The sequence below is a fragment of the Polypterus senegalus genome, chromosome 8 (genome assembly GCF_016835505.1).
Source record: "Polypterus senegalus isolate Bchr_013 chromosome 8, ASM1683550v1, whole genome shotgun sequence".
NCBI lineage: Eukaryota > Metazoa > Chordata > Cladistia > Polypteriformes > Polypteridae > Polypterus > Polypterus senegalus.
In genome coordinates this window covers 89,353,616-89,371,596 of record NC_053161.1, presented here as the reverse complement: position 1 = coordinate 89,371,596, position 17,981 = coordinate 89,353,616, and the positions used below count along the sequence as shown (strand labels likewise).

The 17,981-nt window shown below is 42.9% G+C and overlaps 1 protein-coding gene across 1 annotated transcript in view; it reads left to right on the top strand.

Annotated features, from left to right (window-relative positions):
- Positions 1-16,547, top strand: part of LOC120534572 — a 34,479-nt gene extending 17,932 nt beyond the window's left edge. Inside the window, exons 7-11 of the mRNA XM_039762165.1 lie at positions 6,042-6,186; positions 7,117-7,295; positions 8,676-8,813; positions 13,593-13,734; positions 16,309-16,547. Coding sequence (XP_039618099.1) covers positions 6,042-6,186; positions 7,117-7,295; positions 8,676-8,813; positions 13,593-13,734; positions 16,309-16,547 — 843 coding nt within the window. The remainder of the gene's footprint in view (positions 1-6,041; positions 6,187-7,116; positions 7,296-8,675; positions 8,814-13,592; positions 13,735-16,308) is intronic.
- The last annotated feature ends 1,434 nt before the right edge of the window (positions 16,548-17,981 follow it).

Below are 17,981 nucleotides of genomic sequence, written 5' to 3'. Positions count from 1 at the left end.
CTTTCAAGCACAACTGTACACAATCATAGTCTTCTACTTAGCACAATAGTCGCATATCACAGTAATATTTTTATGATTAACGCAATGTGGCTACTGGCACACACTACAGTGGTCAATTGTTTTGAGTCCAGTGATACTGCACATGTATGGCACCTTCTGTGTTTTTGTCCACTTTTTTTGTCCAGTTTTGCTTTTCTGAGAAGGCGAAGTGACTTGTGCTGTTTCGCTTTGTACAGCTGCTACAGCTGCCTGCCCCCTTGTCCTTAAACCTGCTCCATCTTGTCTGAGCTCTGCCCCTCTACAGTTTTCTGTCCAGAGCATTCAGGATTTCATGTCACCAGAAGTATCACTCTGTACTGCCTCATTCTGTTTTTCATTGTCCGATTCCCTGCTGCCTGCTTCTGAGTCTCACTGACTCAGTAATCTGCCATCAACAACAGGAACTCTTTCAGGGGCTTGCTGTTCTGATAAGTGCTGCAGCATTTCTGATCTTATCTCTTAACTCTGTAAACTTATGAATACCTATATATTAAGCAACAAGATAGAAATGTAGCTGTACTGAATACACATAGATTCAAACAATTCCTGGAAAAAAAACATTTTGTACAAATGCAACACTGAAAATTCACATGTAAAAATTCTGACACAGCACCACATTTTGGGTTGCTAGCAACCGTGTATGTTTTATGCAAACGGATAATCATAAAATAACTTTAAGCAATTTTGGTGTATGTTTGGTAGTAAATTGTTAGGGATGAAATGAATGTGACATACCTGGGGAATGGCACTGTATCATATGGCCTGTAAATATATATATATATATATATATATATATATATACAGTATATATATATACTTTATATACTAGCGACTGGGAACCCAATCGAATCGGGCTGCAAATTCTATGTTTGTGAAATCCATACTTTCTCTGCAAAGAATTATTTGTTTTTTTAAGTCCTTGAAATGATTTTGTTATCATGGCACTGATTTCTGCTTAAAATAGACCTTTTCAGCCAATGTAATGAAGAGCTTCCTGTTTAAACGGGGATGCGAGATGTGAACTCAGCTCTTCGGCGCACCTCATTTGATTTTTTACGGCAAACAAATTTTCAAAACCCATCCTCCATCCTCTTCCGCTTATCCGAGGTCGGGTCGCGGGGGCAGCAGCTTAAGCAGAGAGGCCCAGACTTCCCTCTCCCGGCCACTTCTTCCAGCTCTTCGGGAGAATCCCAAAGGCGTTCCCAGGCCAGCCGGAGACATAGTCCCTCCAGCGTGTCCTGGGTCTTTCCCGGGGCCTCCTCCCGGTTGGGCGTGCCCGGAACACCTCACCAGGGAGGCGTCCAGGAGGCATCCTGATCAGATGCCCGAGCCACCTCATCTGACTCCTCTCGATGCGGAGGAGCAGCGGCTCTACTCTGAGCCCCTCCCGGATGACTGAGCTTCTCACCCTATCTTTAAGGGAAAGCCCAGACACCCTGCGGAGGAAACTCATTTCAGCCGCTTGTATTGCGATCTCGTTCTTTGGTCACTACCCATAGCTCATGACCATAGGTGAGGGTAGGAGCGTAGATCGACTGGTAAATTTGAGAGCTTTGCCTTACGGCTCAGCTCCTTTTTCACCACAACAGACCGATGCAGAGCCGCATCACTGTGGATGCCGCACCGATCCGCCTGTCGATCTCACGCTCCATTCTTCCCTCACTCGTGAACAAGACCCCGAGATACTTGAACTCCTCCACTTGGGGCAGGATCTCTCCCCCAGCCCTGAGAGGGCACTCCACCCTTTTCCGGCTGAGGACCATGCTCTCGGATTTTGAGGTGCTGATTCTCATCCCAGCCGCTTCACACTCAGCTGCGAACCGATCCAGAGAGCTGAAGATCACGCCTGATGAAGCAAACAGGACAACATCATCTGCAAAAGCAGTGACCCAATCCTGAGTCCACCAAACGGACCCCTTCAACACCCTGGCTGCGCCTAGAAATTCTGTCCATAAAAGTTATGAACAGAATGGTGACAAAGGGCAGCCCTGGCGAGTCCAACTCTCACTGGAAGCGGGCTCGACTTACTGCGGCAATGCGGACCAAGCTCTGACACGGTTGTACAGAGACCGAACAGCTCTTATCAGGGGTCCGGTACCCCATACTCCCGGAGCACCCCCCACAGGATTCCCGAGGGACACGGTCGAATGCCTTTTCCAAGTCCACAAAACACATGTAGCCCGGTCGGGCAAACTCCCATGCACCCTCAGGACTCTGCTAAGGGTGAAGAGCTGGTCCACTGTTCCGCGACCAGGACAAAACCACACTGTTCCTCCTGAATCCGAGGTTCACTATCCGGCGGACCCTCCTCTCCAGAATCCCCGAATAGACTTTTCCAGGGAGGCTGAGGAGTGTGATCCCTCTATAGTTGGAACACACCCTCCGGTCCCCCTTTTTAAAGAGGGGACCACCACCCCGGTCTGCCAATCCAGAGGCACTGTCCCGATGTCCATGCGATGTTGCAGAGGCGTGTCAACCAAGACAGTCCTACAACATCCAGAGCCTTAAGGAACTCGGTATCTCATCCACCCCGGGGCCCTGCCACCAAGGAGTTTTTGACCACCTCGGTGACTTCAGTCCCAGAGATGGGAGAGCCCACCTCAGAGTCCCCAGGCTCTGCTTCCTCATTGGAAGGCATGTTAGTGGGATTGAGGAGGTCTTCGAAGTACTCCTCCCACTGACCCACAGCGTCAGTGAGGTCAGCAGCGCACCATCCCCACCATATACGGTGTTGACACTGCACTGCTTCCCCTCCTGAGGCCGGACGGTGGACCAGAATCTCCTCGAAGCCGTCCGAAAGTCGTTCTCCATGGCCTCTCAAACTCCTCCCATGCCCGAGTTTTGCCTCAGCAACAACGAAGCCGTTCGCTTGGCCTGCGGTACCTATCAGCTGCCTCCAGAGACCCACAGGACAAAAAGTCCTATAGGACTCCTTCTTCGCCTGACGGCATCCCTCACTGCCGGTGTCCACCAGCGGGTTTGGGGATTGCCGCCATGACAGGCACCGACCACCTTGCGGCCACAGCTCCGGTCAGCCGCCTCAACAATAGAGGCACGGAACATGGCCCATTCGGACTCAATGTTGAAGCTACTTCTGACAGGGGACTCTGCCAGCCGTTCCCAGCAGACCCTCACAACACGTTTGGGCCTACCAGGTCTAACCGGCATCTTCCCCCACCATCGAAGCCAACTCACCACCAGGTGGTGATCAGTTGACAGCTCCGCCCCTCTCTTCACCCGAGTGTCCAAGACATATGGCGCAAGTCCGGCGACACGACCACAAAGTCGATCATCGACCTGAGGCCTAGGGTGTCCTGGTGCCAAGTGCACATATGAACACCCTTATGCTTGAACATGGTGTTCGTTATGGACAATCCATGGCGAGCACAGAAGTCCAATAACAAAACACCGCTCGGGTTCAGATCGGGGCCATTCCTCCCAATCACGCCCTCCAGGTCTCACTGTCATTGCCCACGTGAGCATTGAAGTCTCCCAACAAAACGAGGGAATCCCCAGAAGGTATGCCCTCTAGCAACCCCTCCTGAGACTCCAAAAGGGTGGATACTCCAAACTGCTGTTGGCATACGCACAAACAACAGTCAGGACCCTTCCCCCCACCCGAAGGCGGAGGGAGGCCACCCTCTCATCCACCGGGGTAAACCCCAATGCACAGGCTCCTAGTCGGGGGCAATAAGTATGCCCACACCTGCTCGGCGCCTCTCACCGGGGGCAACTCCAGAGTTGTAGAGAGTGCAGCCCCTCTCAGGGAGATTGGTTCCAGAGTCCAAGCTGTGCGTCGAGGTGAGTCCGACTATATCTAGCCGGAACCTCTCGACCTCGCGCACTAGCTCAGGCTCCTTCCCTTCAGAGGTGACATTCCACGTCCCAAGAGCCAGTTTCTGTAGCCGAGGATCAGACCGCCAAGGTCCCGCCGCCACCACCCAACTCACACTGCACCCAACCTCCTTGGCCCCTCCCATAGGTGGTGAGCCCATGGGGAGGAGGACCCACGTTACCTCTTCGGGCTGTGCCCGGCCGAGCCCCATGGGTGCAGGCCCGGCCACCAGGCGCTCGCCATCGAGCCCCACCTCCATGCCTGGCTCCAGAGGGGGGCCCTGGTGACCCACGTCCGGGCAAGGGAAAACGTCGTCCAAGGTTTTTATTCTTCATCAGAGGTTTATTGAACCGCTCTTTGTCTCATCCCTCACCTAGGACCAGTTTGCCTTGGGTGGCCCTACCAGGGGCATAAAGCCCAGACAACATAGCTCCTAGGATCATTGGGACACGCAAACCCCTCCACCACGATAAGGTGACAGTTCAAGGAGGAGAATTTTCAAAACAAACCGTATTTTACGACTCTAATCAGAGTCGGAGTAATAATTATGTTGGCGTGGTCATTTTAGATCTGAGATTGGCTAAAATTTAAACAATGACCTGCTAAGCTGTTAATACCCAGCTGTCATTACTCAGTTTGCCAATAGCTGTCAGAAGGACAGATGCCAAAACCGAACTGCCCAAAGATAGATTTCGACGTACCAAGCAGATGCCAATACGTTCTCAATTACTTACGATTCCGAATCTGTCGAAGGGTTTAAGTCAGTCGACGATGTTAGTCCTGGAAAATACGCCCCACCAAACCAACGTTCCAAAATCCAACTGAACTTTCTGTTATCGGCTCGAACCAACACCAACTTACTATACTCGGCCGTCCAGCGGCGTCACTGAAGCATTCGAACATTCTTAGCCAATCATGCAATACTGCGTCCGCATTTGCCACGTTATGTTCTAACTACAGAGGCACAGTCCCATTGCATGGTTCTAACTTGTACTGAGTCGAGGTATTGACGCGAACACCATACATATGGTGAGTCGAGGTATTGACACGAACACCATACATACGAGGTATTGACACAAACACCATACATACGGATAGTATCAAATTATATATAAGGATATATATATATATATGTGTGTGTGTGTGTTTGTGTGCGTGTGTGTGTATATGGTAACACTCTCTTCTAAACTGACTTGTATGTTAGTTCTTCATGATGAGGAAAGAAGGAAATGAAAATATATAAGGATAAGGTAATAATCTCAGTGATCATGGTGTCCAAGAATAGCGATGTGCTACATGTTGATAAAAAATGCAAATAAGAATTTCATGTTTAATGTGTACTCATAAATATTTACCCTATGAACTTATCAACCTATGAAAAAGAGAGCTAAGAACATTGTTTATATAGTGTGATTGTAAAGTCAATACTGAGTTAATGTATAGTCCTGATTCCCTTTGGCTCTGTCTATAGTGAGGGCCCCTTTTTTAGGTCCACCCCTAAAAGCTTAACACCATTTCAGGGATGACATGAGTGACTGCTGAGATTCTATGTTTAGCAATAATGAATGAAGGATGAGAATTAGGCAGGCTAGCAAAGGTGTGGTGGTGTTTGTAGTTGTTGTAAAGGAAAATGAGCTAAAGGAATATTGCATGGAGTGTTTGTGGGCAACTGGAATAGCATCTTCATGTGATAGCATCACCTATTGTTTTTTTTATTTTCCTATTTAGGTATACTTCATGTTTTCACTCAAGAGCACAGCAAGTTATTTTGCAGTGGGTCTGACGCACTTGATGGGTTGACAACAGAGCACTTAGTCCACCACAACTTGACACAGCAAGGCACCCTCTGTATTCCCCATATTTGTGCTGCTGTTTTCACTGTTCACTTGGGATTCTTTTATAGTAAACCCTTATTTTTTACACCTTTAACTTTCCTAGGTATGCTTTGGGTATGAGGACACCCTTAGAGCAACCCATGGTCCAGAAAAGAAATACTTTTGTAAAAGTAATTAAATGACTGACAGTCATTTAAGAGCATTGCTGCTATTGTTATATCTTGGCAAGGAGTAATACTGATACATGTAGTACAGCTCTGTCTAATAATTTAGAAATTATGGTTTTCAGGGTCTGTAGTAGATGAACATGAATATGGATTACTTTCTTTTAGGAGACAGCAGTGGAATGCCTACTGCTTAGACAGGAATGGGAGAGGTGTTATTTCATTAGACTACTGCACAACCTCTCCTTGGAAGACTTCAATGAAAATCAGGAGATCTCACCCAGTCTGAATGCTGACCTCTCATCTTTCTCAGGTATGATTGATTAAATCTGAAAACAAACCTTTTTCCTCTTGCATATAAATTCTGCTATCCTCTTACTTAATTATGTTACAGATAACCCATAAATAAGTACTGAAGCCAATTCTGTTGTTTTGTTACAAAATTAGGTATTTTTATTCTGGCTTGATGCCAGAACACTTGTAGACTTTTCCCAGTGTCTCACTGATTCCCTGTGTTTAATTTTGTCTCTTATTTATCTTTTAAACTCCCAGGCTTTTATGTGTTGCTTTGTTTTGTAGTCTTCATAAAGAACCATGTAATATTAAAAACCACCATATACACCAAACACAGATGTTTTTCGTGATGTGTTGGCTCTTTATCAATACAAAGTTAATCACATTTGTATAACATTTTATAATAAAAAAAATCTTGGAAGGAAACAAGATGTGATTTTCTCAGAGAGACACTTTCATGTCCCATGAGGCGAGTTATTGTGCCAAGAGATTTAACCATGCCCGGGCCGGAAATGAAAGACAAAGAGTAGATGACAAAGTAGAATGTCGTAAAGAATTCAAAAACGTTGGCGCGGTACACATGCAAAGCAGGTCAGAGATAATGGAAGTACGAAAATTTGAAAGTCTCAAAAAAAGGATAGTAAAGATCACATTAGCACAAACAAATGAAAATTATTACTTGGTGAAATAAAGGAACAGCAAACAAAGATAGAATATATTGTCTGAATTGTTCGGAGACTTGAAGAACGTCTAATTCGTGTTGCCATCGGGGAAAAAAACGAGCAGGGGGCAAAGCCCCCTAGTAAAACAAAACATTCTCAAACGACCCCATGGGGCAGTTTTGTTAACCACAGTATCGTCATATTACCCTGACCATGTTTTTATCTTCCAGTCAGTTTGCTAATGGTTGACCACCAATTTTACAACATAATCTCTAACTTTGTTGCAGATGACCTTTTGGAATTGACAAGTGTATTGAGAGTAGCAACTGCCCGAAAACTGTGGCAAGTCAAATCCTCTTTTCAGCTAAAAGTTACATGGGGAGACTGTGCTGTGTGCCTTTTGACTGAACTTATACAACATCAGGAGAGAGAGCTAAGGAGTGCTGTGATGATTTTGGTTAGTAAGGTAAGGAAAGGTGAGCAAACAAAAAAATAATAAGAAATGATTTTAGCACGTATTTTTCTGTGTATGATACTGCACATTATACAAAGAAGGCTAAGACCATTTTTATTTTCTAGCTTATGAGCATGTGGCCTTTGAAGAGACAAAAAGGAAAAGTGTAATGCAAGTTGAAAAAAATCATTCAGCTGTTGTCAGGTTTAGATTAGCACATATCTTTTTATACAGTAGTATATAATTAAGATAAAGCAATTTCTTACAAAGCAACTAATCTGTTTATCTTTTTCCCTTTCCACTCAATAAAAATATTTTCTCATCGCCACTGTATGGATAATGAGAGATCTCCTTCCTCATTATTTTATGTTTGTAATAAGTATGATTTTAAAGAGCTATACAGCATCTATCTTTACACGAAATCTTTGTCTTTAATCCTGTATTTTATTGGGGGTGGTGGTTTCCTAATCACAGGGACTTAATCTGTCACCGTCACCATAGCTGTGGCTAAATAAATTGCCTATTCTGCCAACATCCAGAGAAATAGATTTCTAAATTGTTTTGAGACTACCACTATGATTCATGTTTTGGACTTGTGAGTTTTGATTTTTCCTTTGGTCTTTTGGCCTTTTTGATCCTAACTTGTTATTTTTGACTTTCATTTTTTTTCCCCAGTCCTTTCTATAAAATTCTCTCAGCATTTTTCCTTCAAGACTAATTGAGGTGATTTATCTTTCTCTTCAAGAAAAATATTCAATTCAGTTTACTTTTTTTTGAGTATAGTGCTGAGTGGAGTTGCATAGTCAAAATATCAAAATGAGTTATTAAAATGACATGTCTAACATCCCACTTGATGTCTTGCAGCCTTTCCTTGGGAGAGATGGTCACCCTACCCCCTTCTGTTTTTTATTGGCAATAACCTGAATGAAGTATGATGTATGAAGTAATAAATATGAGTATAATTGTACACTCTTAAAAATAATGGTTCTTTAATGGCACTTTATGGCTAATTTACTGTTTTGTGTGGTCCCCCATAGCTCAATTGCTTGACAAAGCACCATTTCATTTTTGGAAGGGTTTGCATATGAGGTTGGTTCTTTGTGCTTTGAAAAACTTCCCAATATGTAGAAAAAAAAAACCTGACATCTTTAATGTACAGTAGGCTATGTAGCAGGATACTAACAGATTAAGATAACCTGGAACTAGCCTATGTTACTGTGCATATGCAGCAAGGGAATGTGCCCTGCAAAGCCCCCCAGACGTGTGAATTACTATGCTTATATTGCTCTGAGGAAATATAGTAGAACAATTTTATTCACAGTATGTTTTGTCATTATGAATGTAACAGATTAATATATATTTTCAACTAGTCTCCTTCTTATTTTTCCCAAGAATGAAGAGAACTGCTTTGTCCTTCAAGACCAATATGAAAGTGAGCTAAAGGAAAAACGATCAGACCACTTAATTTGGTTACTTTTTTCTCATCAAATGAAACACGCCTTAGTCATCCAAACAACTGATAATGCACAGGTATGCATTATTTATTATTTATTGATGGGGGCACCACTGACCACCATCCCAAAGTGAAGCAAATGACAGGAGAACTGAAATATACTGAACTAAACACATATTCACACATGTATATAAATATGTGTGTGTGTGTGTGTGTGTAGTTTCTTTTAATAAAAAGTTTAGACAGTGATGACTAAATGTAGTGAATATATAATAATAATAATTCTTTATATTTATAGAGTGCTTTTCTCACTACCGTCCTGGGTATGACGTTAATCTGAATCCAGCCCAGCATGTAAGCCCTCCAACCAGCAGGGAAAAACCTGGGGGTTGGTGGCAGAATTGGCTCTCCGGCCGCTATAAAGAAACCACCCACTGTTCCACTACATCTGAACTAGTGTGGTGCTGAGGTGTCACCCATTGCATGACTGCATTCGGGTCCTAATCTAGGATCTTGATTTGGTTCGTCATGTGGTGGGTGAGGCAATGCGCTGTAACAGCGCCTGCTCCTAACCTCTTTCTCATTACTCAAAGGGCTCTCCATGTATGGAGGACCTGAGATGCAAACCCATGATCTACTTACTACGTATATATATTTCCCTTGCCCGGGAAAGGGTACCCGGGGCTCCACCCTGGAGCCAGGCCTGGGGGAGGGGCTCGCTGGCGAGCACCTGGTGGCTGGAACTTTGACCAAGGGGCCCAGCCAGGCTCAGCCCAAAGGAGCAACATGGTTCCGCTCTCTTGTGGGCCCACCACCTGCAAGAGAGGCCATAGGGCTCGGGTGCAATATGATATGGGTGGTGGCTGAAGGCGGGAGCCATGGCGTTCCGACCCTCGGTTACTGAAACCGGCTCTTGGGACATGGAATGTTACCTCTCTGGCAGGGAAGGAGCCTGAATTGCTGTGAGAGATTGAGAGGTACCAGCTAGATATAGTCGGGATCACCTCTACACGCGGTTGTTCCACTCTGGAGTTGCTGTGGGTGAAAGGCGTCGGGCAGGGGTGGGGTGCTTCTAGCCCCCCCAGCTCGAGGCCTGCATGTTGGGGTTCTCTCCGTTGGATGAGAGGGTTGCTTCACTGCACCTTTGAGAAGGGACTGTTTTTTGCGTTTATGCACTGAATGGTAGTTCATAGTACCCAGCCTTCTTTGAGTCCCTGGAGGAAGCGCTGTGAAGCGCAGCTTCTGGGGACTCTATCGTCCTGCTTGGAGACTTAAATGCTCACGTCAGCAACGACAGTGAAACCTGGAGAGGTGTGATTGGGAGGAATGGCCTCCCCGATCTAAACTCGAGTGGTGTTCAGTTGTTGGACTTCTGTTTTGGTCATGGATTGTCCATAACAAACACCATGTTCGAGCATAAGGGCATCCATAAGTGCACTTGGCGCCAGGATGCCCAAGGTCATAGCTTGATGATAGACTTTGTAATCATGCCGTCGGATCTATGACCTTATGTCTTGGACACTCGGGTGAAGAGAGGGGCTGAGCTGTCAACTGATCACTACCTGGTTGCAAGTTGGATTAGATGGTGGGAGAGGCGTGCCGGACAGACCAGGCAGACCCAAACGTATAGTGAGGGTCTGCTGAGAACATCTGGCTGAGGAACCGGTCAGAAAGATCTTTAACTGCCACCTGCGGCAGAACTTCAATCTCATTCCAAGGGAGGCGAAGAACGGAGCTATGGCCGCAAGGTTGTCGGTGCCTCTCGTGGCGTTAATCCTAAGGTTCGAGAGGCAATCAAGTTGAAGAAAGAATCCTATCGGGTCTGGTAGACCAGTGGGACTCCAGAGGCAGCTGAGGGGTACCGACGAGCCAAGCTTCTGGCGGCATCGGCTGTTACAGAGGCAAAAACTCGGGCATGGGAGGAGTTTGGGCAAGCCATGGAAAATGGAGGAGTTCAAGTATCTCGGGATCTTGTTCACGAGTGAGGGAAGAATGAAGCGGGAGGCTGATAGAAAGATCGGTGCGGCATCCGCAGTAATGCAGGCTCTGTAATGGTCCGTCATGGTGAAGAGAGAGCCAAAGAGAGAGTCAAAAGGCGAGGTTGTCGATTTACCAGTCAATCTACATTCCTACCATCACCTATGGCCACGAGCTTTGGGTAGTGACCAAAAGAGGATGATCGCAGATACAAGTGGCCGAAATGAGTTTTCTAAGCAGGGTGGATGGACTTTCCCTTAGAGATAGAATGAGGAGTTCAGTTATCCAGGAGAGACTCGGAGTAGAGTCGCTGCTCCTCCGCATTGAGAGGAGTCAGCTGAGGTGGTTTGGGCATCTGGTCAGGATGCCCCCTGGGACGCCTCTTTAGGGGCGTGTTCTGGGCATGTCCCACTGGGAGAAGGCCACGGGGCAGACCCAGGACACGCTGGAGGGATTGTATCTCCCGGCTGGCCTGGGAACGCCTTGGGTCCCCCCAGAGGAGCTGGAGGAGGTGGCCGGGGAGAGGGATGTCTGGGCTTCCCTGCATAGGCTGCTGCCCCCATGACCCGACTTCAGATAAGCGGTGGACAATGAATGGATGGATGGATATATATATATATACACAGGATTAAATTTAAATAAATGCAACAAAAATTTCCTGTTTTGCTAGGACGGTTTAATACAGGTTCCTTTGACCCATCTTACCATCCTAGAGGAATTTCCATGGACTAACCATAATAAGTCTCTCTTCTATTAACATCCCCATCTTCCTGTCTCTTCAGAAACTTAGAAACTCAACTGAATGTTCAAAGTGACTCTGCAGGATGCAAACACACTGAACTATACTGAATTGCTTCAGGGATTTATGAACTTACTTGGATTAATGGTTTCCATATTCCCACCTTTCCCAAAAACATTTTCTTCTGGGCTTTCTCACCTCATTTTTAATTAATAGAACCCCAGAAGTGCCTATATTAATTAAGTATCTTGGAGTATAAAACCATTCTTTATGGAAACAAAATTTTCTGAGTGACACAAATTTGGGACTAGGAAGGGGAGGAGGAGGAGGAGGAGGTTGGCAGCATGCGCTGATAGCGCATTGCTGCACCAACCACACGACAAACCACCTGGATTGGGACACAAGTGGAGAGGATGGCACTTCAGCACACTGCTGGAACAGTGTGAGGTTTTTTGCAGTGGCTGGAGTAGGATGCTTTGTTAATACTCAGAGGTAGGAGTAATTCTTATCTTAGTGTTACTTTTGTGCAATTTCTAGGAATAATTCTGAGACACTTCATAAATATGAACTCAGATGCCTCGTGGAATGTCTCTTGTGTTTTCTAGCATCCTAGGAGAATCACGCCAGACCCATCTTAGTCATTTTTAACCTCTCTGTTACTGTGGTTTTCCTGGAAAATCCTATTCTAGGCATCCCTTACAATCTTGACAAATCCTGTCCATCCACCTTTTTATATACTGTACATGGACTGTCCATTTATTAATGTGGGTTTTTTTACTCATTAGATGGTCTCTGACTTGTGCCTATCCAGTGTTTGCTGTTCCCCTTGAAATCTCTTGTCAGCAATATATGCAGCAATCTTGCATTCAGCTTCCCTAAATTGCACTGTTCCTTGGCTGAATTCTCTGAGAATGTGTTTTTAGTCTGTGCATATTCAGTTAATTGGTGACTCTGCGTGCGTGAATGCCATGTACATGATGGTTCCCCTCAATTAACTTGCCCTGCACATAATCATTCCAGGATAGGCTCCAGTTCCCCAGAAATATTTAGTGAAAATGGCATATACAGTAATCTATATATACTGTATTTAATGAAAAGTGAACTCAGTCACTCATTCACCAACAAAACCTCTGTTTCCTGTTTAGTTAAAAAGCTCAAATTTGGCAGTATGGCACATATACATTAGAAGATGTCAACTAAGAAAGGATACCTTAATATATCAATATTTAGGGGTCAGGACATAACATAGAGGAGGTGGACATCATATATAGTTTATGATATTATTTTTTTTCACCTACTCTTATCTGTACAATGTTTAAAACTTTGCGTTCTCTAAATGGGACATGTAAATGTACAGCCTGTAAACTTTAATGCTGTATGTAAAGTTAAGGGAAGCCATAATTCAATGTATATTACTTTGATCTAAACCCTCTTAAACTCTGCAATGGTACAAGATTATAGATCAAACTGTAGCATTCAAATCTGATCGAAGCTACTATTTTTATTATTTTACAGTATATATACTGTATATATACTCACTTCCTCACATAGTACATCTGATACATCCAATTAACCGTCAGCACTATAACTGAGGCCAAGTGTCTTAGGAGATCTCCTCAGTGAAGCTGAATAACACAAGGGAATGAATAAAGTAACTCCAAACCAACCCTCTTTTCATTTTTATTCTATGAGCTTATTTTCAATTTTGTAAATCAATGCAATACAAAGCAAATTAGAAATTAATGGGCAATTTCAGGAAAGAAAATTAGTCAGTTTAAAAAAGCAAAACTAATGGATGTTGAATCACTCATTTTCCAAACAAGGTTAATTTAATACTAAAGCAATGGAAGCTAGAGACCGCCCCAGCAGTGTCAAGTCAAGGCAGGGACCAAACCCAGAAAGCATTTTAATTATTTCATTTAACTAAATTCATTTCTGGAATTTAATTATCTGAAAATGTAAATTCCTCAAGGTTTACCAAGTCAGTGACCAATAATGCACACATACATTTCTGTGTTTTCATTTTGTGTAATTAATTATGTTTCAGAGGTGTCAGCCTTACTATGATTGCTACACTTTATAGAATAAGAAATAATTGAAAAATAATAATGATTTGATTAGTTTGTAACTTAAATTTTAGGCCCATGAAGAATGCTTTACTGAAGAAGATGCAAATGTGAAAACTGGTAACAAGCCTGAAGTTCACTCAGAGATTTCAGCAGTGGAAGAAGGAACCCATCAAATAATTTTGACCCAACAAGAAGAAAACGAGATCTGCTCTGGTAAATTAATATAATTTTTTTTTTTTTAATTTAATTTAGGTTGTTGCTTGTGTGACTTTTTGAGTGAAATAAAAATGAAAACTGTGCATTTGGTTTTAAAAGTAAATGGCCTGTTCTCTAGGTAAAAATCAAACAATCATTTTTTTCAACTGTAGATCTAATTGCACAGATACAATGTTTTTTTCATACAGTATAGTATGTAAAATGATTGTCTCCTAATTTCCAAACAACATGATACACTGTGCTGGGGAGTTGATGTGGTCAGGTCCACGGCTCCACCCTGAAAAAATAAGATAAGAAAGGGACAGGGAGGTGCTGTCCTGACTCCATCTCCTGGCGTCAACCGACCTTCTTGACAGACAGTCCCTCCAGCCGTGGCCCAGATGGTGACAATCATAGCATCGTCTCTCATGACTTTGGAGAGAACCAGCCCTAGTCTGACAGGCCGCTTCATCCCTCAAGGCTAAGCTGTGGGAGGGGCAGTGTGGCACATGGCCAGGGCCCATACCTGGATGGGACACCTCCACACTGGAAGGACCAGGGCAAGGAGCATCTAGAACACTTCCAGGTGCCCAATAGAAGGAGCCAGAAGCCACTATTCTGGAAGCCAAATTTGGGAAGTGGAGGACAAAGCTTGTCAGGAGGAGTAGAGGTGGACAGGAAGAGATGAGAAAAGAAAGAAAGAAAGGACAAAGCATTGTGTGCCATTTGGTACTGTGCTGTTCAGGGGTAGTGAAGGAAGTGCTCCCACGTGTAAATAAACTGTGTGCTGTGTGGCAAACTTGTGTTTGTGTCGGGGTTAGGGGGGCTGTACACGCCCCAGGCGTCACAATATATGTGTATTTAAACTGCATATATACAGTAATATCATGTCACACAAGCAGCAACTGTCATAGCAAATGTAAAAAAAGGTATTTGTCTCTTGAGTTCATATTCAGTGTGGGGTGGAAGTACCTTTTCAGGGTACACAGAAGTTCCATCATGCAATGGAGGAGGCTAATAGGTTTAGCATCTCTGTGATGCAACCAAAGAGGAGATGGCAGTAAGAAGGATGATGTTTGGCAGGTGGTTAGCCCATGGGAAATGTATTAGTAATGTGTTATATCTAAAAGGTGCAGAAACAATTCCTGAATTAGCTGTTTATGGTAAGAGAATGATTGTCCACCTTGGTGGTCAAATGTTTGTGCTTGAGAAGTAAAATACAGAAAAACAAAATCAGTCTATGAAAAGTTTGGTTCTATATTAAAGGGCACAAGTGATGGTGAGGAAAATTGTTAAAAGCAAGAAAAGAGTTCTGGAGGAAATTGTGTAGGAAACTAGAGAGTTGTGGATGAAACTGTCCAAATTATCCAGATTATTTGGTAACCATTGACAGATAGCTGTCTTTTTGGTTTTAACAACAGCTGAGCCACTGCCAACATAAGTAAAATTGTAGGGGAGTCAAGATTTCTCCATTTAATGGTAGGAATCAAAATGTAAGATCTTGCTCTTGCACTAAAAAAAAAAAAAATCTAAACAAGTGAAAAGTATTTATAGCATGACATTAAGTCTTGTTTTCCTTATTGTAAGAATGATTTATTTATAAAAGAATGTGTATTATGATTTTTAGCTTACTTTAAGAAATCTTGTCAAGTAACTTTTGCTTACCTCATTGGTAGATTTTGTTTTTTGCTATATAAAGGCAAAACAACTCTCATTTAAAGTTTTTTGTCTATCTTTTTTATATGTGTTTTTTTGCATTGTGCTCATTATCATTGTTTATATTATTCTAGTTTCTGCTGCCCATGGGTGCCATGCAAGTCAGAATCTCATTGCACTGTGTAGACACTGGAGTGCCATGGAATTGTATACTACATACATTATTGTGAGCTTTACTAGGATGAAGCTTCTGTGACTGTCAGTACTGAAATTAATAATAGATATTAATCTATTGTTAGATCAATCCTTTGATACTGGCACAGGGGGCTAGAGCATTTCCTAGCAGTAGCAGACATAAAGCAGGAACCAAATGTCCAATCAACTGATTTAAATGATAAAGAAAGAAAAGATTAGACAAATACAAGGGATGTTCAAAAGGTTTCCGCACTTTTTCTTAAAACTATATTTATTAAGAGTTTCAAAAACAAATGCCATCACTTTTCTACATAGTCACCTTCCTTTACAATGCAGTCTTCCAAGCGTCATACCAATTTTTAAATGCCCAATTACTACTCCTCCTGCCTTCACTGTTTCAAAGAAAAATATGAAAGTGCAGAAACCTTTTGAACCTCCCTTGTAATTACAGGTGTGAATGGCATGGCATGGCATGATAGCTCTACTGTCTTATTAACTGAATGTTCTGATTTCAAAGTATGTACCACAGTGTTGTCGGTGTAGATTGTGTTTGTTCTCCCCATTTCTCTGTCTGTGTGGATTTTCTTCCATCATCCCTAAAGACTTGTAGGTTAGCGAACTGGCCCTGTGCTGAACTAATGCCCTGCCTAAGACTGATTCAACTCTGCTACCACATACTACCATGATATGCACTCATGCTTATGTTTAAGATTAATATCTATTTTTTTCTGCATTCTCTAGCATGTGGAAATGCCCTTACTGCTAATGAAATACCCTACTTGGAAGTCATGGGCGCTGAAGATATGACTGAGGAATACAGTAAATTAGATGAAATTTGTGTGGAAGGAAATATAAGTGGACACATCCCAAACTATGAAAAACAAGGTTCCCTCATTGCATCTGCATGGAGCAAAGATACAGAAGATATCAGACATGGTGATTACACTGACACAAAACTTAGTGATCATTTTCAGACTTAAGTTTGTGTAATTAATAAGATTTTGAAAGTTTGCCAGGGGGTGGATTCATTACATGAAAATACAGGATGCTTTTATTTAGATCAATGATATAAGGCTTAGACCTAAAATCATGTACAGTATATTATATACAAAAAAAGAGTATGTTAGCTTCCTCCATATAGAAAAGAGGCCCCTTCATCTTGTCAGTAGCGGTTTAATCCTATACTTGGGTTTGTATTCATATTTGCATTTCATAGTGGTTGTATAAAGCATCTGACATAATGGATATGGCAAACGTAATTGCTAGGTGAGATCAATACTTTTTTCCCTTTCATGTGCAACAGCAGCATCATCACACAACACTGTGGTGTCCTGTTTTGAGAGCGTCTGCCTGCTTTTCTCTCAAATGGATGTGATATAATGATAGAATTTTGAAGACTACATAAAACATACAAAAAACAAATGTGAAAAAATGGCACACAGTCACTGTACACTGAAGAAATCATAAAAGGTTTCAACAAATTGTAGGATGAATCGTGCTAAATCAATACCCTGCTACTACTTGAGGTGTCCTCTCTTCTGGTCAGGATTCTGTATGTTAAAAGAAACTTTTTTCTCCATGAGTTTGCAGCTTTCTGTGGTCTTCCTCAAAATAACGACTTCATTTTCTGAGGCAATTTTAATTCGACTGAACGTTTGCTGCTGCGGTTTATTTATGCTATCATAAATGTGAAAATTCAAAGCAATGCATCATATACTCTTTCAGATTTAAAATGTTGGAGAATCATGCATTGAATCTGCAAGTAAACTGGAAGTTTGAGCAACATCAAATTAAGACCCTGAGAGGCCCCAGCGGGTCAAAACTCAAAAAGCCCCCCTCACCTCACCTCATTACCCCAATAGGCAAATGCATATACTCACACTCTACGAACATCACATACTGTGTGTCGATAGTAAATCAGAAACAGGGATTAAATTAAAAAATATTTCAAAACTTTACGTCAGGGCAACTTGTTCATTAGTGTGCTACAGTCAGTACTAGAATAGGAAACAAGTAATTACCAGTACTCTCTGTTTTTGTCAGTTTTGTCTTCATTCTCCTCGCAATGTGTTAACCATTTTTCACAATTTCATACTCAAGCAGGGGGAGATTTGAGCAAACTGAATTTCATATATTAATAGACAGAGAGCATCCCCGTTGGAGTTTTGAGTGCAATGTTATTCACAAATTTTATCGATGAGGGAATTTCAGAGTTTCGTGTGCTATTTTAAGTGTACTGTATTGTTTTGAAGAGAGGGTAGCTCCTTGGGGCTCAGAGTGCAAGGTGCTGGATTTTTTTTTCCTTGCTTCCTTGTTAATGCTCCTTGGTGATCTGGGCCCTAAGGCACTAGGACAGATTACCCTGATGGTAGATCTGGAGTTGCCCGGAGCTGCCACTGCCTTTAAGTATGTGC